The 25,177-nt window shown below is 40.8% G+C and overlaps 1 protein-coding gene across 2 annotated transcripts; it reads left to right on the forward strand.

Annotated features, from left to right (window-relative positions):
- Positions 1-12,732: 12,732 nt before the first annotated feature.
- Positions 12,733-17,310, forward strand: LOC4324566 (chaperone protein dnaJ 49). 2 transcript variants are annotated; one of them, XR_001541976.2, is made up of 4 exons: positions 12,733-12,921; positions 13,042-14,318; positions 16,795-16,854; positions 16,962-17,310. XR_001541976.2 is itself a non-coding variant. In XM_015763652.2 (3 exons), the coding sequence occupies exon 2, from the start codon at positions 13,158-13,160 to the stop codon at positions 14,298-14,300; it is 1,143 nt and encodes a 380-aa protein (XP_015619138.1). In that variant the 5' UTR covers positions 12,733-12,921; positions 13,042-13,157; the 3' UTR covers positions 14,301-14,318; positions 16,962-17,310. The 2 variants fall into 2 exon arrangements, 1 of the variants encoding a protein (XP_015619138.1); XM_015763652.2 differs by lacking the exon at positions 16,795-16,854.
- The last annotated feature ends 7,867 nt before the right edge of the window (positions 17,311-25,177 follow it).

A 25,177-nucleotide genomic window follows, 5' to 3' on the forward strand; every position in this document is an offset into this window, starting at 1 on the left:
ATGGACAACCAAAGTTACCAATACCAATGTGCATGGATTGAGACCGTTGGGTATTTTGCCCAACTACGGAGACCGGTCCCACCTGTCACCAGGCTTTAGGGGTGGCGTCACACCTGACCGCTTCCCTTGGGAAGGGAAATTGCTCTGGCATAACGCCGGGGGCTACTGTCGGTGATATGGGACCGGGAGTATCATGACCAGAGGCTTGAGGCAGACGCAATCGCCCACGTGGCCTGGCACCTTCGGGGACGTCGGGCCCGAGGGTGAGGTGTCCGCCCTCCTCCTGATTTCCCCCGAGGGGGGGGTCGGGTTGCGCTTGCCCCGGCCCCGAGGGCCGAGGCACCCCGACCCCTTAAAGAAGTCTGCGCCACATATATGGGATAAGTGAGCACAGCTGTGCTCACCTAACAGCATTTATTACAGTCTGGTCAAGCGTGTCACGCTGCATGTAACGCAGTACAGCACGCTCTTTTATCCGGTCTGTGACCAGTCACAGACCGGTCAGATCAAGGGTTAGGTGGCGACTGGCGGTCTGACGCACGCCTTGCCCCATCCCGTCAAGACGAAAGCCTCTAGGCAACTCGTCTCAAGCCGGAGCTAGCGTGTTATCTCTTAGAGATGGCACGTTAGCCCTGGTTAGATTTATACCAGGCTTCATCCTAACCATTACAGGCAAGGTGTTACACGAAGAAGGGCAAACATGCATCTTGTTAAACTGACACATGGTGGACAAGAATGACCAGTCTGACACTGGTCGCGTCAGCAACGGGCAGCCACGATCCCACGTTGCGCCCGTCTCCGCCGGGAGTGGAGGTAGGTGTGGGCTGTCCCATCGAAGTGTCATTCGGACAGCAACCATACCAATCTCCGTCCATAAAGAGAAGAAAAGTCCAGTTTGGAAAGAGGAGGGTGCGTGTGGTATCCCCTTGAAGTATAAAAGGAGGACCTTGCCCATAGAGGGAGGGGGATTCTTTCCAGATTCAGAGCCTAGAACAAGGGAGAGGTCGGCCCACATTTTGTAGCTCTTCCACACACAAATTCACCAAAACACAGGAGTAGGGTATTACGCTTCCCAGCGGCCCGAACCTGTATACATCGTCCGTGTCTCGTGTTTCTTCCTGGCACGCGATCTTTCCACACACAGCGAGAGCTTGAGATCTCACCCTAAGCCCCCGGCCGAACCGGCAAAGGGGGGCCTGCGCGGTCTCCCGGTGAGGAGCCACGAGCTCCGTCAATATCTAATACATCTAGCTGAACCAATATATAAATCCAGCTAGTCAAATTATAACCCGAGGTAATCAAGACATAGGGTAATCAATGCAAATTGGCCATAACAAAGGAATAGGTTCACACCATGTCACATCCTGATTTTTGTTTCAGGATTTATAAATTATTTAATAAATTATTATTAGAATTTATATTAAATGTTCATTAATTTACAAGTGAAGTTAAATGTGGGAAATAAAATTTCCTAAATATAAAGCATGGATGGATTTAATTTTTTATTAAATTCTCCATGGTTAATTATACTCTCTGGAATATTCTCGGATTTTTCGGAGCTCAATTCCTAATTTTAATCTTACAAAGAGCATTTCAGTAATTACCCACATATTAAATTAATCATTAAATGGTCTGGTTTTAATATTGTTAAAAACTTTGGGTGTCCAAGTATGTTCAAGATTTTCTTGGAATTATTTGAGCATAGGAAGTATTTTTAACAATTCAAAGATCATTTCATTGATTAATTTAATTGGAAAAGTAATAATAATCCTCTTCCTAGTCTTGGGCCCTTTCCAGCCCATCTCCCTCTTTTGTGTGCACGGCCGTGCAACCCAAGTCGGCCCAGCCGAGCTCCCCCCTTCTCTTTCTTTCTTTGCTTTGTTTTCAGCCAGCCCAAGACGAAAAGTCTAATTTGCCTCCCTCGACACTGTTTATCTTCTACCTCTAGCAGCCGAACTGAGACCGATTTGGCTCGGTTTTTCTCCTCCAAATCTGACCTTTCCCCTTGTGTTTTTCTAAAATTAGTTGAGGGGAAATATTCCTCTTATCCTCCTATATCTTTACCCCCAAAAATCGGAGCTAATCTTTGAGTATCTTATCCGAATCGAACTCGTTTTCGAGTTTATCTCCAAAACCGAGTTTTTGATTTCCCGGATCGATTTCTTGCTGGAGGAGTCCGATCTCTTCAATCCAAGGCTTTAAATAGGATCCCCTAGTCCTCCTCTTTCGTTTGCCCCCTCTCCCGTGATCTCCCGTGCCTCGTAGCGCCGCCGCCACGTGCTCCACCCCGCCGTCGTCGCCGGCCGAGCTCCATCCGCGTCGCGCCGTCGCCTCCGTCGTCGCCACCGGTCGTCGTCACCACCGTTAGGTGCGCGGGAGGGTGGAGAAGCCCGGCCGCCTGACCCCCGAAGCCGCTGACCACCGCAGCCCCGTCGCCACCGTCGACCGAAGCCGCGCCGCCGCTAGACCTCGTCGCCGGCCGTCGTCGTTCGTCGTTTGGTTCGAGGGTGAGTACCGTTGGGTTCGTCTCGTCGTCCTCTACGTGTACATGTCCTCCAAAGTCGCAGCCGACCATCCAATCTCCGGCGAGGTCGCCATCTTGGTCCGGCCATTGATGAGGTCATCATGACGTCATCATCGTTTTTTCTTTTTCCTGTTTTTCTAATAGATTAAATCTTAGGAAATTCATAACTAAATCATCGTAACTCGGTTTTGAGTGGTTCAAGTTGCTAAATTCATCTAAAATCGACATCTACATGTTTGTTTACTTTATATATACTGTTTATTTGGTTTTTATTAGTCTTTTTCTTCGTTTTGCGTGTTAGCTTGTCGTTTCCGTCGTTGCGAAGGTTCGTGAGTGCGTCGGGAGTGTTCAGAAGATTAATTGAAGACCGATTATTGCAAGGCAAGTCACACAGATCCTAAACACAATCCTTTGAGCATGTTGATCCTATATTTAAATTCTCTATTTATTTCAACTGTGCATTTATTTTCGAATGTCACTGGGTGGTGTGAATCTATTCCTTTGTTATGGCCTGTTTGCATTGATTACTTTATTCCTTGATACCTTGGGTTATTATAACTTGACTAGTTGAGCTTTATATATTGGTTCAGCTAGATATTAGATATGATTGCTTAGTCATGATTAGAAATATTAGCACACTATTGGGATAACTTATGACTCACTATTATTTAATGATGGCTTAATGATAGTTCACGATGGTCAATCGTGATTGGTTAATTAATTACTTGCCAACTAAAACTTGATAATGGTGGGTTGTGAGCACATGGTTTTGAGAGTCGTGCTCATGGCAATTAAGGACCGGTTCGCGAGCTACTGTTGTGAAACATTAACCGTGCCAACCACAAGCCAGCGTGGGCAACGGCTTTACCTTTTGTATAACATGATTCATTGCGGAGCACCAGACTGAGAAGTGGCGGAGATAAGCCCACGGGGGTCGCTGGGGAGTCCATGCCTTGTTTTATAAGGGGGTGATTATGATCCAGGAATGGTGCACTGTGGTGAGTTGTGTTGTGCAGATGGTATTGTCACAGCCTCTATTCGGGTACTTTCCAGTATCGCGACGCATGGTAGACATGATGTTGAGGCTGTGTCTTGTGGGTACAGTGGTACACCTCTGGCCAGAGTAAAACTATTCGAATAGCCGTGCCCGTGGTTATGGGCGGGTTGAGCAATGTTTTTCGTGATTAGTCTCACACCTCTCACAATAATTATGGATGTTATACCTGGTAATAATTTGTTTAGCTCCTGGTTTGGAGTTAGATCTGTACAGCCGGGTATGGTTGTTCAGGATGGTTGGGCCTGTGCAGCATGGGTGTGCTGTTCAGTGTTGATTAAAATTTCTAATTAATTACTCCACTGTTTTACTTCTCTTAAATGTTTTGCTAAATGCTGCTTTTGCAAATGAGCCTATATTATGCCATCCTTTGGTATCCTTGTGCACTCGCATATTTGCTGTGTGGCTTGTTGAGTATGTCATATGCTCATTCTTGCAATAATCAATCAACCTCAGTTGAAGAAAAATGATCCAGAAGGAGAAGATGTTTGGCTTATACCCCAGTTAAGCTGCCTGTGGGAGTGGAGCTGAAGCCATCGCTAGACCGTTATTCCGCTGCTGTTTTCTTTTCTTTTGTAAGTGTAACGTTATTATTATGATGGATTTGTATATTAAATTGTCAGTTTGTGTACCTCGGCTGATTTCTGGACGAGGATTTTATGCACAAATAAGTTCGGAAATTACTAGTGAATTTCCGGGCGTGACACACCACCAGTGACATTCGAAAATAAATGCATAGTTGAAATTAATAGAGAATTAAATATAGGATCAACATGCTCAAAGGAATTGTGTTTGGGACCTGTGTGACTTGCCTTGCAACGGTCTTCAATTAATCTTCTTGAACACTTCCGGCGCACTCGCGAACCTTTGCAACGACAGAAACGACAAGCTAACACGCAAAACAAAGAAAAAGACTAAGAAACTCCAAATAAACAAAACATATAAAGTAAACAAACATGTAGATCATGATTTTAGATGAATGAGACTTGAACGGCCTTATTCCAATTTCATATGATTTAATTATGAATTTACAAAATTAATTCCAATTAAAGCCTATTAAAGAAAAAGACTATTCCAAATTAATTAAACCATTTACAAATGATTTATAATTAAGACAAAAGATTAAAACAACCTCCGAAAAAGATTAGATTATATTTGATAGATGACATATATTAAAAAGGAATAATATGTCATTGAAAAGAGCGAACAGATTTATATCGATTTTGGACGGCTGAGATTAATCTCGATCGAGTCGACCAAGATTGGATGACTTAAATTGATCTGAACCGGAGGAAAGAGCACGACGAGGGGAGCTCACCGATGACTTGAATGACGGCAAACGACGACAGATGACGACGGCGGCGAGGTTGGAGTGGCGACGGGGTACTGATCGACGGTGGCGATGACTTTCCGGCGATCTTTGGCGGAGAAGAGGTGGTGGACGGTCTTCTGCTTGCAGCTGCGAATCCAATGGATGTGGCGGTGAAGATTGGTGATGACAGAAGGAGCAGCAGGGCCTCGTTGGAGATCAAAACACGACGGCGAACTTCGGGTTGACGGCGACGATGGAGCTCCGGTGGATTTCGGCTTCGGGGAAGTGGAGGACGATCTTCTTCTCCTCCTCGCGAACCCAACGGTGGCAGCGGCGACCTAAGGCGACGATGGACGACGACGAACGGCGCGGCTGGAGCGGCGGCCGGCGGTGGAGAGAGAAGGTGCTCGCGGGGAGAGCGTTTCCAGCGACGGTGGAAGACGGGACTTGAGGGGATAGGTGGAGGACGACTAGAGGGTCCTTTATATAGGCACGGGAGCTCGGGTCCGGGCCCAAATCGACGGGAGAAACTCCGGGAAAGTTTAGGATCCTCGCCGGGAAAAGGAAAGATTGATCCGCGAAATTGGAAAGGATTTCCATAGAAACATTTGAGGATTTCGTGGGGAAATTGTATAGGAGATTGAGAGGATTCCATTCCGCAACTAATTTGGAAAGAGGAGCAACGGGGAGGTCGGATTTGGAAGGAGGAGGCGGCGGCAACAGGACACGGGCACAGGAGCTCGGCTCTGGCTGGAGGTTGAAGATGCACTGTAGCGAGGGGACGCAAAACAGACTTTTGGATGGGCTTCCATTGCACAGCCCGATAGAAGGAGGGATGCAAACTAGACTTTGGGAAGGGATAAGGCCGGCCGAATAGAAGGAAGAATGGGCGGAGGATTAAATGTGAACTTTTCCTGTTTCGGCCCGAAAAGGAAAAGGGAATTTTAATTCCGATTTTTTTATATATAATAATTAACAACCTATTAATTAAATATCTAGTAAATGATAGAGGGAAATTTTAATTGTAGGATGGATGCTAAACGCTATAGCGTCCAGGAATGGACGCTCTTCGTAACAATGTCCAGACCTGGACGCTGTATTGAACGACGTCCAGCATCCCGTCAACATCTTCGTAACAATGTCCAGACCTCCTTGCGCTAGAGGCCGCCGCCACCAGTGACCGCTCGACAGCGACGTCCTCTATGCGGACCCTAGTCAGGTTTTTTGTGCGGTTGATTGTTTCAGCAATAAGATTGTTTCATCCTGATAGATTTACTATTGTTGTTTGTGGTGCCATGGTTCCGTCAAGTTATCCAAAAGTATCAATACAATGAAGTATTTGACTATTGGGTATACTCAGGAAAAGGTTGCAGTATAGAGCATGGAGATAGGAGTGCCCACACAGAAGATGGTGGAGGCCAAGCTAGTGACTCAACAAACAGTAACTCTGTGAGAATCAGCTAGCTGCCTTATTTTATCTTGGTGAAACTAACATTTTCGTTTGATTTAGGTTTTCGGGAAGTTCAACACAAGTAGTTAAGTGCTAAGAAAAGTTTCAAGAAGCACATTGCAACTAGCTTATATATTTAAGTGAGCTTTTTTAGATTGTGGACGTTTCTTCGTATGTATAAGAACTTATCTAGTGTCCGGATATATACTTGGTTTGAATCGTTTTGTTTGCCTAGTTAATGCAAGAACGTATTGTACCTACTGTTAACGATGAAATTTGGTAAATCATGCATCGGATTTGGAGTTAAGGCCGAAGCGGATTTGGGAGGAAATCGATAACGGAAACAGGGTATGAATCGGCTTCGGAACCGCATCGGCTACAGTGTGCATCGGCAGTTACCGAATAGGACAAGGCAAGCCGATGTAGCCAATTCCGGCAAGATGATATTGGAATCATTGTCAGATTGAGTTGACGTGCTTCATGATGATTGCCACGTACGGATCGAGTCCGAAGAAGGCAGTTGTATCTATTAATTAGGAATAGTTTGTTAGTTTCCTTTTATCTTTAGGAAAGTGTGTTTAGTGTCCTATAAGGACTTTATCTTTTCCTTTTATCTTTAGGAAAGTTTCTTTCTTGTCCGACAAGGACTTGTATCAACCTATGGGTATAAATATGTACACCCGGGGTCATTGTAATCTATCAATCGCTACGATCAATACAATTCGGCGCATCGCCACCCTTTTTACTTCTACTTTTGTTTTTACGTTCCGGCGGAACTTGGCACCCGATGCGGAGTTGCATCGTCTTCGATCTCCGGCGAAGGGATAAGTCCAATGTTCCGCCGATCCAGGCAATTGTATCGTCTACGTTGGCGTCGTTCAAGGCTGCATCAGTACATTCGACCTCTTGGATTGCTTTGGTTTGGATGATATATTTGCCTACCTATTTATCATATGTCTCTGTTAATCTAGTTTTAGCATATCAATTTAGCTCTATCGGCTGCTTCTCATTTTAGGGTTTCTGCCGGTATCGGCTAAATCGCGTTGCTAGATTAGATTAGCTTAGACATCTACCACCCTGAAAACTCAGTCAACGGCTTGATTGTCTAGATATTATATTTCTTTTCATACTTAGTGCTGCATCAGTTAAGTTTGATCTACTAAGTCGTGCTTAGAACCATAATTTCTAGCCTGCTTCTTGATTGCCAATAAGGGTTTCATCGGGGTTTCAGCTGATGAGTTATCTGGACGTTGCATCGGCTCATAAGGATTGCATATACATATAAGTTGGATTTAGCCGATGACAACAAAGGTTTCACTGTTTAATCTAATCTTGTAGATTTCATGACATCGGGCCTCCAGCCGATGTATGCTTTAACCTTCAGATCAGTGCTTATTCTATCATATCAATGCTAGCCGATTGGTTTATACTGGATTATATTGTTATTTTATTACATCATCATCAGCCGATTGCCTTTATATTATTATCTACATTGGACATATAGCCGATTGCTTAAACCCTATCGCTATCGGCTGGTATCGGCATCGGCTATTATCGCTATCGGCTGGAACTACTCTATCGGCTTGTCAGCCGATCGGCTGTTTTGATATACTATTTGCATATCTTGTCAGTTGCAAGATCAAACTGACTGGCACGCTCGCATTTCACCAAGATTTGGACCTGCACTGGAGTTAAGCAGATCTCCCAGGCCGGTGTATTCGATTTTTTCGTCAACACCTACCCAGATTGTTTGTCCTGTATTTGTAATTGACACAGTTGGCTGGATTATTGAAATATATGAGTATAATTTATCTAGAACCATAATATGTTGATACGATATGCAGCGATATTAAAATGAATCGACATACCTATATATAACTACAAATTGATTGATCCAACAACGAGCTATATATCTGTTTTAGAGGCAACCGGACCAGATAAAGGAAAAGCTAACGCATGCGTGGGCACTTCAAAGGCAAAAATTATAGAGTGATAGCATATAATTAAGTAATTAAACATGCTCAATCGCCAACAAAGTGATCGAGCTAACGTTGCTTAGGACAACACGAAGGCTCGCTAGCAGGAGATGTCAACAAGCGCTTACAGTGGCCGGTGTGATAAGGCGGCCGGTGTGATAAGGCAGTAAGGCACATTGGGTTGCACCAGACTGTGGACGCTGTTAAGAAGTGCGTCTCGAGCTGGACATGTATTATAACAGTGTCCACACCTGGACGCTGATGACAATAGCGTCCTTACTACTTTGGTAAATCCCTACAGATAATTACTACTTATTTAATTTGTGAAGGATTAGTTATTATAAATAAAAAAATCGGTATTCTAATTACTTTTCCCAATTAAATTAATCACTGAAATGATCTTTCAATTGTTAAAAATACTTCCAATGCTCAAATAATTCCAAGAACAATCTTGAACATACTTGGACACTCAAAATATTTAACAAAATTGAAACCAGCTCATTTAATGATTAATTTAATATGTGAATAATTACTGAAATATTCTTTGTATTATTAAAATTAGGAATTGAGCTCCGAAAAATCCGAGAAAATTTCAGATAGTATAATTAATCATGGAGAATTTAATAAAAATTAAATCCAGCCATGCTTTATATTTAGAAAATTTTATTTCCCACATTTAACTTCACTTAAAAATTAATGAACATTTAATATAAATTCTATTAATAATTGATTAAATAATTTTAAATCCTAAAACGAAAATCAGGCTGTGACAGCTCCGGGGCATCGTCCTCCTTCTCCACCAATAATAACACCGATGGGTGTTCATCATCACAAGCAAATAAATAAATATATCCCGTTGCGGCGCTGTCAGGTTCAACAACACTACTTCCCTTGTCCCGGTTACTCTTGCTTATGACTTTGGGTACTCCGGCAATTAAAATTGTGTATGTTTTTATGCTTCCATATGAATGTGTGCATTTATTATAGATGGGAAAATTGCAAATGCTTGTGATCTAAAAGTTATTTTTGGTGTAATGGTACAAATGGGAGATGCAGATCACTATTGGTGTGCAACTGACAACTTACATCTCTAAATGTTTTCTCTAAACAACTCCCATATCAGAATGCCTGCTAAGACATTTCTAGGTTTTACTTTACAACTGTGCAAATGATAAGTGTTAATTCCTTGGGTGCTGATCATCTCAAGTCTCAACATAATGATATTTGTTTTACCGAGATATGACTTCTGGTGATAAGGTATGGCCCATTGTCCAGTGATTTTCTGCTTAATTTATATGTTACTAAGAATGAGGTCCGGTGCAATTAGAATTCATGTTGCGTTGTGTCACGACTATGCTAAATTATATATTTTTCATAGATGGTGCCTCTTATGAGCATAAATTATACTGTCATTTTCTCAAGAGATCCAATTAACCATCATTTTTCCTTTTTTTTTTCAGGATTTTCATATAATGAATTCAGTATTAATTGTTCAGTGGAACAGCCAAGAAGATATGATTATGGATCCTTGGGGTCATATTCTTGCATGTGTTCTGCAGCTACACTATGTATAACGAAAACACTGCAACATGGTTCAGATGGATATACATGCTCGCTGGTTGCAATCCCATGATCAGTAGTAGCTTGATTAATTGAGACTTGAACGTTTCATTTTTCTTTTCAGGTGACATATAAGGTTATGCTCATATAGGTTGATTCCTTGGTGGATGAGAATGAAGCAAGTTTCTTGGGAGTTGGGAGATGGCAATGTGAATGCTGTGACATCCATGTGTTGGCTTCAGTAGTTAGGAGGAACCGAAGAAGCAAAGGACCTAAGAGCAGGTACAATAGCAGGCTATAAGCCAACTGCAAACATATTTTAAGTAGATAAATGAGAAGAGAGAAGAGTAGCGGGCTACAGATTTATAGCCAGCTGTAGCACGGACTCTAAGATGCAGTGTGTGTATGACAGGTGGGACCAGGTATTAATAGTGTAGTATGTAACTATTGTATGAATGAACTATTAGATTGGCTATAGATGAATTGGAGCTAGTAGTTGGCTATACTATTAAACTTGCTCTAAGAAGCAAAGGAGGCTCTAAGTCCTAAGCTCATGATGCATATTTTTTTAGCTACTCCTTCGTGTCTCAGTTGGAGCTCTAAGCATACTTTTTTCTCCTGTGAACCAAGTTGATCTCTCAGTCAATAGTTTTTTCTTACTGTGAATACATGTGCTTCAGGCTAATAGTTTGTTGCTTTCAAAATGAACAGATCAGTGTTTCTTTTTGTATTATACTTATAACCTTTGCATTTGATGTTACTGTCACTCCGTGAAGGTAGAAACATCACTTTCTACTGGAGTTCCTTGACTTTCATGCATGGACATGCAGTTAAACATAGGTGCATGACACATCGAGATGTACTTCTTCGGGTTGGCACTTTACAATTTTGTGTTGTATGAATATATAAACAACTCAATTGTGCATGCAATTAGTGGTTGATAGAAAATTGGCTTCAATATCTTTAGTTTCGTCAGAAGATTTTGTGATCTAACTCAGTTCTTTTCCATGGCTGATACTATTGATTCTTAATTTTCAGTTTGGATATTAAAGGAATTAATGTATGCATATGTTATACATTTTCTCTTCAAATTCGGCTTGATTACAAGAGGGTTTGTTTCTCTATATATAATCTGGATGGATTCATATGCACCTCTGCTGTGCTCTGGTATGTTGAGGACAGGAGGGATGTATATATATAATTGTGGAGTTGAAAACTTTATATGGCCAAGTGACATAAGAGTGCTATGCATGTCTTCTTTCACATGGTATTTACACCTATAGGGCAGCTGCGGCAGCAGCCATTGCTGCCGATCAAGGCCACAATGTTTTGCTTATCCGTATATCAGATGCAAAATAGGGGTGATTTTTTTTTGAAAGGAAAAAATAGTGGTGATTGTATAGTATTGAGATATTCATCCTTGGACAGAAGTGACAGAAGTGACAGTCTGTCAGGTTGATTAGCTTAATTGGATTATTGTTTTTAATCTCCAGGTTGCATATTGTTACGGTGAGAGTATGGTTCTATAGTTGCTTATTTTAGACCAAATTAGTTGCAAAAGTTTAACTTGTGATGGCACCTGTAAAACTTTGTTATAAATGTAGTGAGAAGTGAAGCTTTTGTATTTTTTATTTATTTTGTTTGAAATGCAGTGGATAACAAAAGGACTACAGATGGCTTTTGATTATTTGTCACTTAAGTTTCATGTTAATATCAGTGGTTTAGAATAAATATATTGTTTTTCACTTATTAGTGGAATTGGACCAATAATTTTAACATAGACGTGCATTGCACGTGCACGATTACTAGTACTATTCAAAACTATCAAATGATAGGTAGGGCAAGAATTGGCCCCAATCCAAACAGGCCATAAGTTGTCTTACGATCTAGATTAAGTTTTAGGTGTTCGCATTTATAATTCTGACACAATTCAACACTCATTTTCCCATGCGTTTGGCATATATCCAATTGTTTTTCAGTGTCTTTTGATACCACTTGTTTTTCTTCATCCTTGTCACCAAAATAGGAGTATCCCACAATATTCCCATTTGAATCTTCGATGGTATCATGGTTATTTCAAGGTAGCTTTAATTTAATTTAAGTCACTCCTCTAAACTTTGAGCTTTTAGGCTATTAACATCGTACTCATATATACATCGTCACATAACATATCTCTATTGACGGAAATAAAAATTTTTACGTGACCGCGTGCTTCTCACGGTTACCAATTGAGTTGAGTGAGAATTTTTTTTAAGCAACTGGGAAACTATAGGCCTCATCTTTTCTCTTATACTTATACTTATCAACCAAAATTTAAAATTTCAACCTTAAATTCAGAGTTGATTTTGAATTTTTTTTAAACTTTATTTTTTAAGATCGCTAGGAACACACAAATAAAATTTTTATTCACAAATTATTACTCCCTCCATCCCAAAAAAAAGAGAAACCCTGGTTTCCATGCCCAACGTTTGACCTTCCGTCTTATTTAAAAAAATTATGAAAAAAAAATAAAAAAGACAAGTCACGCATAAAATATTAATCATGTTTTATCATCTCACAACAATGAAAATACGAATTATAAAAAATTTTTATATAAGACGGACAGTCAAAGATCGACACGGAAACCAATGTTTACCTATTTTTGGGATGGTTGGAGTACTCGTTTGCAAATATGCAAACGATGGAGCCATCATTACGGTTTCCTAAACCTAAACTAATTACCCACAAACGGCCTCACATAGGTTTCTAATTGGCCCAATTACCACAGGCCCACACCCTTTTCTTCACGCGTATTTGCAGTCTCGCAGAGAGAACGAACAAACAGAGGGAAAACTAAAAAAAAAAAAAAGGAATCCTGAGAAAATTGAGGAAAGTGAAGCAAAGCGAGACGGAGTCGTGGGAAATATCGACTCCGCCCGCGGTGGTCGTCGCGTCGCCGTCTCATCACATCTCCCCCCCCTCCTCTCTTCTTCCTCCCCTCCCACGGCGACTCGCCGCCGCCGCCGACGCCGACGCCGATCCGGTCTCCGCTCCAACTCCGGCGAGGTAAGCATCTCCCAACACGGTCGCGCCTCCCAATCATCCGATGCGGCCGATTTCCACGGCTCGTTCGGAAATCGGAATCTGATTCCCCCCACCTTGTTGTGCGAATCGATCGCTTCTCAGATTGGATTTGGGGGCGGAGCCGATCCGATCGGGGTCCATCGCACGGAGGAGGAGGAGGAGGGGGTGACTCGCCGTCGCGCGGCCAGATCTGCGGCGGCTGCGCGGGGGGAGGCGCCATGGAGGGCAACAAGGACGACGCGGTCAAGTGCCTCCGCATCGGGAAGGCCGCGGCGGACGCCGGCGACAGCGCCCGCGCCGTCAAGTTCCTCTCCAAGGCCAAGCGCCTCGACCCCTCCCTCCCCATCGACCACCTGCTCGATCCTCTCCTCAACCAGGACGACCCGCCCTCGTCCTCCGCCTCGTCGTCGTCCCCACAGGCCCCGCCGCCGCCGCCACCTCGGTCGTCAGCAGCGGCAGCATCCGCGGAGGAAGCAACCGGGAGCGATGGTCTGAGAGAGAGGAAGCAGAAGGGTAAGAAGAAGGAGGAGGACGAGAGCGCCGGTGAGAGGTCATACACGTCTGAGCAGCTGGAGGTTGTGCGCCAGGTCAAGAAGCACACCAGGGACTACTACCAGATCCTCGGCCTCGAGAAGGACTGCACTGTGGAGGACGTGCGCAAGGCCTACCGCAAGCTCTCCCTCAAGGTGCATCCCGACAAGAACAAGGCCCCCGGTGCCGAGGATGCGTTCAAGGCCGTCTCCAAGGCCTTCCAGTGCCTCAGCGATGCCGAGAGCCGCAAGCGCTATGACCTTGTTGGCTCGGACGAGCCGGTGACTTACAACAGGAGGGCTGCCTCCACTGCCCGTGCGTATAATGGGTTTTATGAGGATGAATTTGATCCGGATGAGATATTCAGAAACTTCTTCTTTGGCGGGATGGCGCCTGCCACCACCAGACAGTTTGGGCAGTTTGGGACGTTTCATTTCAGGACTGGCGGCATGCACCATGGCCATGGGGCGCAAAATTCCGGTGGCTCCACTCTCCGGATGCTTATTCAGCTGTTGCCTGTTCTATTGCTGCTGTTGCTCAACTTCCTGCCATCTTCTGAACCGGTCTACTCGCTGTCCCGCTCTTACCCTTATGAGCACAAATTCCAAACCACACGTGGAGTCACATACTATGTCAAGTTGCCTAACTTTGAGGAGCAGTATCCACACCAGAGCACTGAGCGTGCAACACTCGAACGGCATGTTGAGCGGGATTACTTCTCAATACTCTCACAGAATTGTAGGGTTGAGGTGCAGCGTCGCCACTGGGGGCTTTCCTACGAGACGCCGCACTGCGACATGCTCCGGAAATTTGAGGCAACAGCACAGTAATATGTCCAGAGGAGCTAGGTGCGATTCAACTTTCTGTGCACATAGTTTTTCTGTAGCAATATACACGCATTATTTATTTATTTAGTGATTTGCAACCTTTTTTGCCCTGTGTCATGAGTTTCTTTACTTTCTTATGCAACCGTGCTTTTAAGTTTTATATCCTACTTTTGTTTAACTCTTATTACGCTTTAGGAGCTATGTATGTCAAGCAAGCTAAGCGCTCCACTAGAATATTGGTCTATTTTGTTATGCTGCGTAAACATTGTTTGATGAATGGCGCACCAGAAGTAAAACATCCCATTATTTGTAGTTATGCTACGCAATGAGATTATTGAGTTGATACCTAAACATTGTTTCGACGAATGGTGCACCATGCAAGACTTTTTTTTTTCCCTTCTGGACTGGGACCATCTTAATATCAGTTGCCGTTGTGGCTGGTAAACCAATTTTCCAAGGGGAGATTTGCTCTTCTGTCCCACAATAAGTTGATGGCATTTGCTCTTTTGCCCCATATGTGTGTATGACATGTGGTCCCTAGTTCTGGTTGTCATTCACTGGGAATGTGGAAACTGGCAAATGAGCAAACACTAAACTATGGGGCAAAAGAACTATTTTACCTTTTTGGGGAGATTTGCATGCTGGACACACTAATTATATTTGGTGCCAAGCACGCACAATGATGTTGGACATACCAGTTGGCTGCAGAATGAGTAATAACAACTCTTTTACAATTAGCAGCTTCCAGTTTGTGTAGAATAAACAGAACCAAAGTTATCCTACTTTATTCTAATGATCTGATCATGAAATTTTTTGCTGTTACACCGACATCTTTATCAACAGTCATCCTGTTTGTTTGTATTTTCAAGGATGAAGTTTTCATGGCATTCTATGCTGAGTCTCATTGATAATATCTGGTATTGATTACTGATTTTGAAGAAACACCGTTGTTCTCCAGAGTCTTCTGTAATATTCATGGCTAGATCAATCAAACATTTTTGTTTTTTTTCTTGAAATCCTTTGCTTGGTTTATACAATTACCATATGGAGTTTGAGTTGTCTACTTGTCTTGCCTTCTCACCTGAATTTCGTACTGAGAGTTTATGTATCGATGCCTTACCAATTCAAACCAATAACCCAAATATGGCAATGATAAAGCCTTGGCAAGTAAGTCTTTTGTATTTCATCTGTAATTTAACTTGTCGTCATATGATTAGGCAAGTAGATATTTCATATTTGATAAAAATTGCTCCAGTGGTTGCTATTGGTGCCATTGTCTTAAGAGAACCTAAATAACTCAATTTGTAGGAAGGTTGTTTTCTATCTTGTTCACTTCTTGTACCCGCATTTAACTCTCTGTCGAGTTTAATTAGTGAACTAAGGAATTGTATTTTCTCAAGGGAACTTTTGACCTCTTGGTTAGTCATGCTGGAAATCACAATGGTATGCTGTAGTATCTAGCAATTTTTTTCCACTTAACATCACGAGACTTGACTGAATGCCACCCTCTTCATTTCCTATCAGATTAATGAAATTCTAGAGTACAGTAGTTTGAAATATGAAAAATTGTTCATACATTCTAAGGTATGGGCTGACAGGTTCTGGTTCATTGGTTGTCAGTAACTACGTAATATGATGTTTACTGTTGTGCACTTTCCACTTGGTTGATCTTAGCTATGTAATATGAAGATCTATATGGTTCTTTGGCACTCCTAGACCTAGAATGGGGTTATCAGAGGAGTTCTATCAGGCAGTTTATCTTGTGCCTATCAAATTGCACAACAAATGAGCAACTCCGATGCTAAAATAGTGGGCATATCGTTTGTAAGTTTAATTTAGTTTGAAAGCATCTTGCAACATTACAGCTTGAAATTAGTTATCATTGATTCCCATGTACTCCATTTTCTTAGTCCATACTTATTGCTATTTGTTATTTTCTTTTCTTTATGCGGATGTTGATTGTTTCATGCTTGAATATTTGATGTTTGATCATGAACTTAAGCTGTAGTACAGAATTTTCATAGAGAAATGCGCTCGTATTTTGATGGTATATAGTGATGAGGGCAGTTGATGTATGTTGAATTCATTCATAGTTTGTACAGATGTAGAACAAAAGTGCTCAACATTGCTCTACCCTGATCCTTACCCGTTGTCAGTTGGATATGCATCAAATAGGCCAAACAAAGCAGGATTCCTCATGCTTCATCTGTTCTAAACTCATCAATTGTTACCATCTGACTTAGATCTTCCCTTCAGCTCATGCTCTTTTTGAACCATTGTTTACTGTTATGTCCCAATAATTTGGTGGCAATGACCATAGTTGACACTCACTAGTCAGTCTTAAGCATGTACATGCATCGCACGTGGTGTTAATAAGGTGGTAAATGGAAATGGAAATTGAAGTGAATAAAATGGTAATTGCTAATTACTATGTTATCCACTTAAGCCATCCGGAAACTATCACTAATTTTGTTCTGTTTCTTGAATATCCTTACAGATTGGAAAAAAGTGGGGAGGTGGGGAATACTTTATAGTTTTCGCATAGTTTTATTATATGGTACAGTATATATAAATATACTACTGTGCCTTTTAACTAATCTCGCAACATTATTGGCCATTAATTGATTGTGTTAAATCCTTTTGACACTTGTTGTACATTGGCAGGCACACAAGAACTTTGGCCATGGTGTAAAGGTTTCCAACGCTTGCTCCTTTGATAGGCTTCAAATTGGAGGGGACAAATTAGTTTTGACTCGTGGTAAATTTTGTGGAATAAGTGCCTTCGATGACTACACACTCTGCCTTGATACTTTCCTGATAGTGTTGAGGCGCCTCAAACGGTAGCTACTTAAATGGATATGTAATTCATCAAGTTCCATAGGGGATTGATCAATATGCAATCATGTGTATGTATACGAAGCATATCTATGTCGTTTTTATCTCAAGTTTTCGGAGAATACCTGACTTAACAGACATCATAGTTGACAATGAAAAAAATGGGTCTGCAACTTTATATCTTGTTCATCATAGAGACGCCTATACATGTTGCAATTAAAGTAGCACTGAAACTACTGGTGATGTGCCATGTGTGCATCAGTATATTGTGAAATGATGTTTTGGAGGATTTGATGGATTTTAGCCTCAGGTCTGAAATTCATGGCCGCAATTCACAAAATCTGTGCCAAAATTAATATCAAATCAATTACGTTACTCTTTAAGGTTTGATATTTATTTAAAAAGATTTAGTGAATCAAACAGCAAATAGATTTCAAATCTAACTCTAAGTGATGTTCATGCATCATCACAGCTTAGGTTTCTTTTTTTTTTTCCTTTCAGCGGAACCGGTTTGATTACAGTTTTTAACAATCTGGGACCTTAAACACTCTGGTGAGACAGAGAAATAGGTCGAAGTAAATTCGTAGCACACTATTTCTTTGCTAAAAAATGGGACGCCATATTGGCTGACCGACAAATCCATTTGATCCTGAAATCATGAAGCAAACTTAGCCGTTGCTTCAAATCTTGGATTATTACTACATATATTGATCTGCTGACTTTCTCATCAGCTACCATCTTCTGAACCTCCAGACTGTTTGGTCTCAAGGATTGATTTTGAAACACCCAATTCAGATGCTAACTGCATAGCTCAAGGACATGCCAACGCTTCTGCCATTGTAGCATCACACAGTAAAGGGTAAAAGTGGACGGCTGCCCCAGGAAAACGTCACTTTCATTTCTCAAGACCACTTCAGACACGCCGTTTGAGTTCGCCATCAGAAAAACATCATCAGAATTTGGCTTAATCTAGCCAGGCAAATCAATAAACAAGTCATATATCTTTGAATAAATCATTAATAAAACACATCTTGTCGAAACAATCTGTACCATCCATTCCACGCGTCACATAATTTGGCATATCTCTGAATGTATTCAAAGATATTACAATCTGTACCATCTATATATCATATAATTTACCAAGAATTATTTATTACTAGCACAATGTCTGTGCGTTACAACAGGAAAACAAAAATTACAATAAATATATTTAGTACCTAATTTTTTTCAAATATAGTGCAAAAGAATATTCAAACAATTCGGGTCATTGTTGTTCTTTGTTGCCAGTTTTGCTTTAAAGTTGTGTTGTGAGGACATCTTTGCGATGTGAAAGGCAGTTGAGGGAGGTGGATGTCATTGCCATCACAAATATCAGTTAGTGCTTCTCTGTGAGGGTGTAACTCAGATCAGTTGAAGGCTGCCCATGTCATTGGATAAGGCCCATGTAAGAGAACATTGTGAGCCGAGAGCATATAAACACAAATAATGCGACAGACATCCCTCACCTCCTTGGCCTCTGCTGCTCGGGGGAGGCCCCAACACAATTCAAGGGTATTAGGATGAATACCCATATTTTTAATTACAATATATATATATATATATATATATAATATGTGATGCGTGCGTATAAAAAATGAGTTGTTGTATTTAACCCAAGAGGTTGTATCCAACACATAATACGTATGCTATGTATTATACCATCAATACTATGTAATATTATACATGCCAAATATCATACTTTTGACCCATTTTTTATTTTGAATACACAACTTAATTTAAAATTCTGGGGGTGGGCTTAAAGATTGAGCCCTAGACCTAGCTCTGAAATTCCATGCAAATCATGTGAAAATACCACACGATTTGTGAAAATACTTAAGTCCAATCAGACCAGCCCTAGGCTTGAGATTTTTCTGCCTTCGTCCGTGGCAGTGGCAACCTCAAGGAAGCACAGAGATGGCTCACGGGTGATGTGCAGAGACCTTGACATCAGATCCTACGGGGAAACTCCCCTACCTCAACCGCTATTACTCTACACCATTAGCGCTCAAAAGAATAGAAGCTTCGGAAAGAAGTACATTGACCATTGAACCTGCACAACAATCTTAGGAGAAGATGGTTATTTTCCAGTTATTCAATGTGTAGATGATACTATTATTATAACAAAAGTATATTAAAAATAAGCTTTTTTTTCTTCTTAAGTCCCTTCTTCATACTCATGTCCAGTCAACAGGCCTTAAAATTAATTTCAATAAATCATATAGCAGGAATTCTGGGTTGCACAACAAAGTCCAGAGTTGTTGACTGTGGTCCACTTATAGATAGAACTGACAGGAGGCTATCTTCCATAGAAATTTATTTATCACATGGTCAAAGTTAACAGTGGTAATTCTATTTTTTTCATCATTACCAACCTACCACATGTGTACATTGAAGGTTCCAAAAAAATCATGTAACATAAAGACAGAGCAAGGAGGTGTTGTTTACCGAGAAAATGGTATGCAACTCAAGTCTATTCCCTCCATTCAAAAATAAATGAATCTAGGATAGCATGTCCAGATTAATTGTACTATGTAATATCATATCACATCTTAGATTGGTTTATTTTTAGGACGGAGGGAGTGGTTCTTTGGCAGCTTAGGATAGGGTAAAAAACCTAAACAAAAGGGAAGTTAAGAATCATTAATTTGGAACACCATAATATAGCGCTGCTCATGAAATAACTGGATAAACTTTATAATAGAAGAGATCTTCGCTGGGTCAAGTTAGTTTGGACAGAAAACTACCAATCTCAGCAACCTCCGCATGCTTGCTCTGAAAAAGGTTCCTTTGGCGGAAAGACATCTTCTGATTATTGCCACTCTATAGAGCTATATCGAAAATAACATTCGGAATAGGGATACAATAGTTTGCTAGAAAGACAACAGGAATGGTCATATGTTGGAAGAAAAATTCCCTGATCTTTTGGTTTTGTTAGAAATGAAGATCAATCAACAAGGGATTTTTTTTCTAAGTGCAAACATAGACGACAATTTCACTCTTCCTTTATCAGTTTAGTCTTTACAACAGCTTCAATAAATGGAAAGTACAATTCAAGATACAATAATCTCAGAACACAATATATGGAGTACTGGTCACTGGTCAGTATAGCACCAAAAAAGTTTACAATCTTTTTTATGAACACTTGCAACCACCTCTGCCGATAAAATTGATATGGAAAAGAAAATGTACAATGAATCTAAAGGTATTTCTCTATATTCTTTTAATGGATAGATTAAACACTAGAGATATGTTGAAAAGAAGACAATACAACGTCCAAGGAGGACCAGAGTGTGTATTATGCAATGTATAGTGCTGCCCTGGAGGATGTGATGCATCTTTTTTTCACCTGTGACTTTGCATATGAACTTTATTAATATGATTGTACTTGCAGCAAATTAGTTTGGAAAGCCCTTTTTATTGAAGTCATGTCATCGTCACTTGGAACATATGGATAATAAAAATTTTAACTATGTAAATCCTTCATGGAACCTATGGAAGACCAACTTCAGGAATTATTTTACCCTGCATATGTTCATGGTAAAGAAGGAACACATACCCATTTGGCAATATGGACACACACTTTAGCATAAACTTCTTGTAAATTCAAATTATGTAATCTCTCTTGTAAAGTTTGCCCTCTTGTTGTTTTTTTTGTCAAAACAAATCTTAGGAGATCCGTTAAATAGTGCTTTCAAACATAGAAATAGAAAACAACCAGTGCTTCACGGATACCCAAACCTAGCCAAAACATGAATGACCTGGAAGGAAAATATTTTTGCATAGATCTTATAGCATATGAATAGAACTGCATGTAGCTATCCTAAATGCTGTTAAAAGAGCTAGAAATAGCATAATAAGGGCTGGTAGGTTGGTTCATGTTACCACCTCCGTTTTAAATAGATGACGCAATGGACTATCGGTATAATGTTTGACCATTCGTCTTAATTAAAAACATATTATAAATTTAAAAAATATAAGCCATACTTAAAGTTTTTTTAAATGAGAAAACAAGTTATAAAAGAAAAAAATGAGACATATTATTTTAATAAGACAAATGGTCAAATATCATGTTAAAGTCAACAATGCCATCTATTAAGAAAATAGAGGGAGTTTACACATGTTTCAATCTAAATCCTCCCATCAAGCAGGAACAGTACCTAAAATGAAAGGATTAAAGAATGTAAAGATTTAAAAAAAATTCAAATGGAAGTTGCAAAATCGTAACCTCTTTTTTCATACCTCCCTAATTCTGAATATATCTGATAGACCAATTAAGGACATGTTTGGGAGAGCTCTAACTCCTCAATCTAACTCTTGGAGCGGAGTTTGGAGTTGAGTTGTGGAACGTCCCAGACCTTGCTCCACCTCTCTAGTTCTTTTTCAGATCATTCTAGTCCAGTCCACTCTCTTTTTTTAGTTGGGCTCCAGTTCTAGAAGAGGTAGAGCTAGAGTTGGAGTCTTGCCAAACAAGTTCTAAATTGAAGTACATAAAAATTAGAAGATCTGGTTTCTTCTGGTATGAAAGAGTATAATGATACATGCTATCGGCATTCAAATTTCTGATCATATTTATATAGCAAAAAAGAAATCTATGAGGGTAGAACGATAATACTTCTGCATCACAAACATCAGTACATAAGACATTAATTAGTATGTTTCTCATTGGGTTCCTAAATCTCTGATTTGTCATCGCTTGTGGTAGAACACTCCAAGGAGCCAAGCCAGATCTCTTTCGATTGTAGATCTCACCAAGCTAGCAAACCAACAAGAAACTTTAGCCTCTAAGCAACCACCAAGATGTAACAATCTAGCTCAGTTTACACTCAATTACCTCTTCCCTTGTGGTGTTGAGGGAAAACCTTCACAAATCATTGTGTGAGATTGTTCTCGACACAAGCTCCTTAGGAGGTGTTGTTAGGGGATCGGAATATCTGGTACTTAGCCAGACTATCCAGTTGACCAAATTTGTCAATCAGAACATGTTGATCGGAGTATCTAGTGTTTGTGGTCAGATACTCTGACGGGAGTGTATATTCAGTTGCGAGTGCTTTTAGGAATGCATATTCACCCTATCTCTAGGCGACATGAATATCCTTTTACTTTTCACTTTGTTTGCTATGAGGATTTGGGAATTGAGATCCTCAAATTTAGGTAGGGTATAATTTCACCTCTCTTAATTTGGTTAACTAATTCCCATTTCAATTGGAGAGAAGATTAGAGTGGATGCGCAGTGCTGAATCACCGACGTGAAGGACGAAGCTCGCGAAGAAAAGAAAAGTACCCGAGGAGTGGGGGTGATGTGTTAGCTAAACCGGAGTAAGTATATGATGGACACACGTGGGGGTACAATACAAAGTAAAACTAGGTGAAACCCCGCGCATTGCTGCGGGAATTTAGTATGATAATAATAAAAAAATAACGTGTAAGATAGCTAGATAACATCAGATTAAATAAATTAATGTGGTTTATGATAATTTAAATTTAAATAGTATGTAGAATGGTGATTCAAACATAAAAAGTAAGCTGGTATGACTTTATGGAAGAAGAAAAGTAGGGAGATAGTTTGGACTGTAGATTAATCATCTAAAGGCTAAAAACAGGTGATGTGATATGAATTAATTAGATGAAAAAAAGGAGAAAGATAATTTGGACCATAGATTAATCATTTAAGTACTAACTAAGTGAGGATGAACTATAAAAGTATATAGGATATCATAAAACATAATAAAGATGTACATTGAAACATTATGTGAATTATGTTGGATGATAATTTAACATGTTTGTATTTGAAAAGCTCTTAAATTATAAAAACTCTAAAGATATAGCATGTTTGCATAATGTTTAAATGTGATGATTGTTAGTGGATGATGATGTGACATCTTGTTAATTAGTGGATGATGATGTGGCATCTTGTTAGTGGATGATGATGTGGCATCTTTGCATGTCAAGCTCAAGGAGTTAGTGGGGGATAACTTTATAGTAAGATAGGATTTTACTGGGGCCAAGGCCCTACTTGTCATACATTAAATCTACCTTTGGCGATATGCTATTGCTGCTATATAAAGCCTCAAACCCATAATCACAAAGTTTGAGAAGAAACTCGAACAAAAATGTCGCGACCGGGAAAATTGCCTTTTCCCGAACGCTAGTGTATTAATCCCCGTCCCAGGAAAAGCCGGGGTACACCACACAAACATGATATAAAAGACACATCTTTATTATATCGATAATATTTACATTATTACAAAGGCATTTCAGGCCTGGCAATCAAAAATAAACAGCAGCGGACTAGCGGGCCTACGGCTCCATCTTCACAGGCGCTCAACTGGGGTATAAGCCAAGACTCCACCTAAGACTTCTTCTCCAAAGGTTCTCTTACTGAAGGGGGGAGAAAGATAGAGCAAGAATGAGTACAACCACAGTACTCAGCAAGCCACACCAGAGATGCATAATTAATGCAAGGGGGTACAAGGGGATAATAATAGGGGTTAAGTTTTGCAGTAAACAGCATTTAAAAGTCACTTAGTTGCCCAAAGCTATTTTGTAAACACGATCCTAGAGCTATACAATATTATTAATCAAGGCCGTGAACCCTCACGAACCTGCCTTAACCCAAGGCCTACGATGATTCAGACCGAACTGGCAACCCGACCCTGGGTCCCAGCTCGTCCCAAGCCAACCCAGGCCAACCATTCCACATTTTAGTTGTTAAGCAAATTTTAAGAATTAAAACACTGACTTGGGTACATTGCTCGGCTTGCCCATAACCGAGGGCGCGGCTATTCGAATAGATTATACTCTGATCAGAGGTGTACATCTTTACCCACAAGACACATCTTCCTCACGTGTAACCACGTGCCACATACCACCACGGTATACGGACGGAAGACGTGACATAGTTCCCAACCCATCCTAGCCATAAACAAGAGTACCGACCCAACCCCACCTACGGCCGGAACCCCCGGGACAGGCAGGCAGGATTGAGCCCCCTAGCAGCAGGACACCAGCCCTGTGCCATGACATCTCGACTACCGGGCCGCAGCTCGTGTAGCCTTCATTTGCCCTGGAGAATGTCCATCGACCCCCGACTTCATCCATCTCCAATCCGTGTACTTTTGTTTATAACCAGACTGAGCCACAAACTAAGCCTTACCCACTAGACATGTGGAAGTACGGTAGTGCTTTGCAACAGAGGCCCGAGCTTAATCCTTATAGTGGCCGGGGTGCTACTTCCCACAACTGGCATGCACCCAAACCCCACCGAAAAACAGGTTTTAGGGGCTTTGAAAGAGGAAGAGAGGGGTATGTCCAATTCCACCATAAGCCAACCATTCCATAGTGTCCAAATGATATGAGAATTCCCAAAGTCTAAAGTTATAAAATCACCTAATGTTGCCTAATTAATCAGCGAAGCATCTACCTAAATTTATACTAGTGGAACCATGAATAGAGTACCCACTAGTTGGGGTTTTGTTTATTCTAGGGTGAACAAGGTAATAATAACAATAGCAATAATAATAAGGCCATAACAAAGGTAAATAGGCAAGGCTAAATAAAACAGTGATAACGCGGGAATTTAAATAAAGCGATAATGCATTAATTTAAATCAAAATAATTTTATAAACTGGGATTCAATATGCTCAAGGATGATGTGACTTGCCTTGCTCGCTTTCCCAAACGTCGGCTTCAACTTCCACGAAGAGCGGATCTTCCGAAGCTGCAGCGTCTACACGACCAACGGAAAAGAAACGGCTTTTACTCTACTAAACTCCATATAACAAGCAGAAACAAAGCACAAAAATGGGTTCTTGACTTCTTAAGGAAAAATTAGAGACTTGAACGGTCCAATTCCGAGTTCAAATGGCCAAGTTATGGCCATTTGAAGTTTATATGCTCTTTAAATGGATATTTGCGAATTTCTTCATTTAAATTTTAATTTAAAATAGATTTATTGCGTCAGCCGGGAGAGAGGAGCGCGCGGACCGGGTCCACGGGAGTGGGGCCCA

Source organism: Oryza sativa, chromosome 1 (assembly GCF_034140825.1).
Source record: "Oryza sativa Japonica Group chromosome 1, ASM3414082v1".
Taxonomy (NCBI): domain Eukaryota; kingdom Viridiplantae; phylum Streptophyta; class Magnoliopsida; order Poales; family Poaceae; genus Oryza; species Oryza sativa.

What these genes read in the sequence shown, in the direction of transcription:
- LOC4324566 (XM_015763652.2), top strand. Translation starts at nt 13,158, where the DNA reads ATGGAGGGCAACAAGGACGACGCGGTCAAGTGCCTCCGCATCGGGAAG.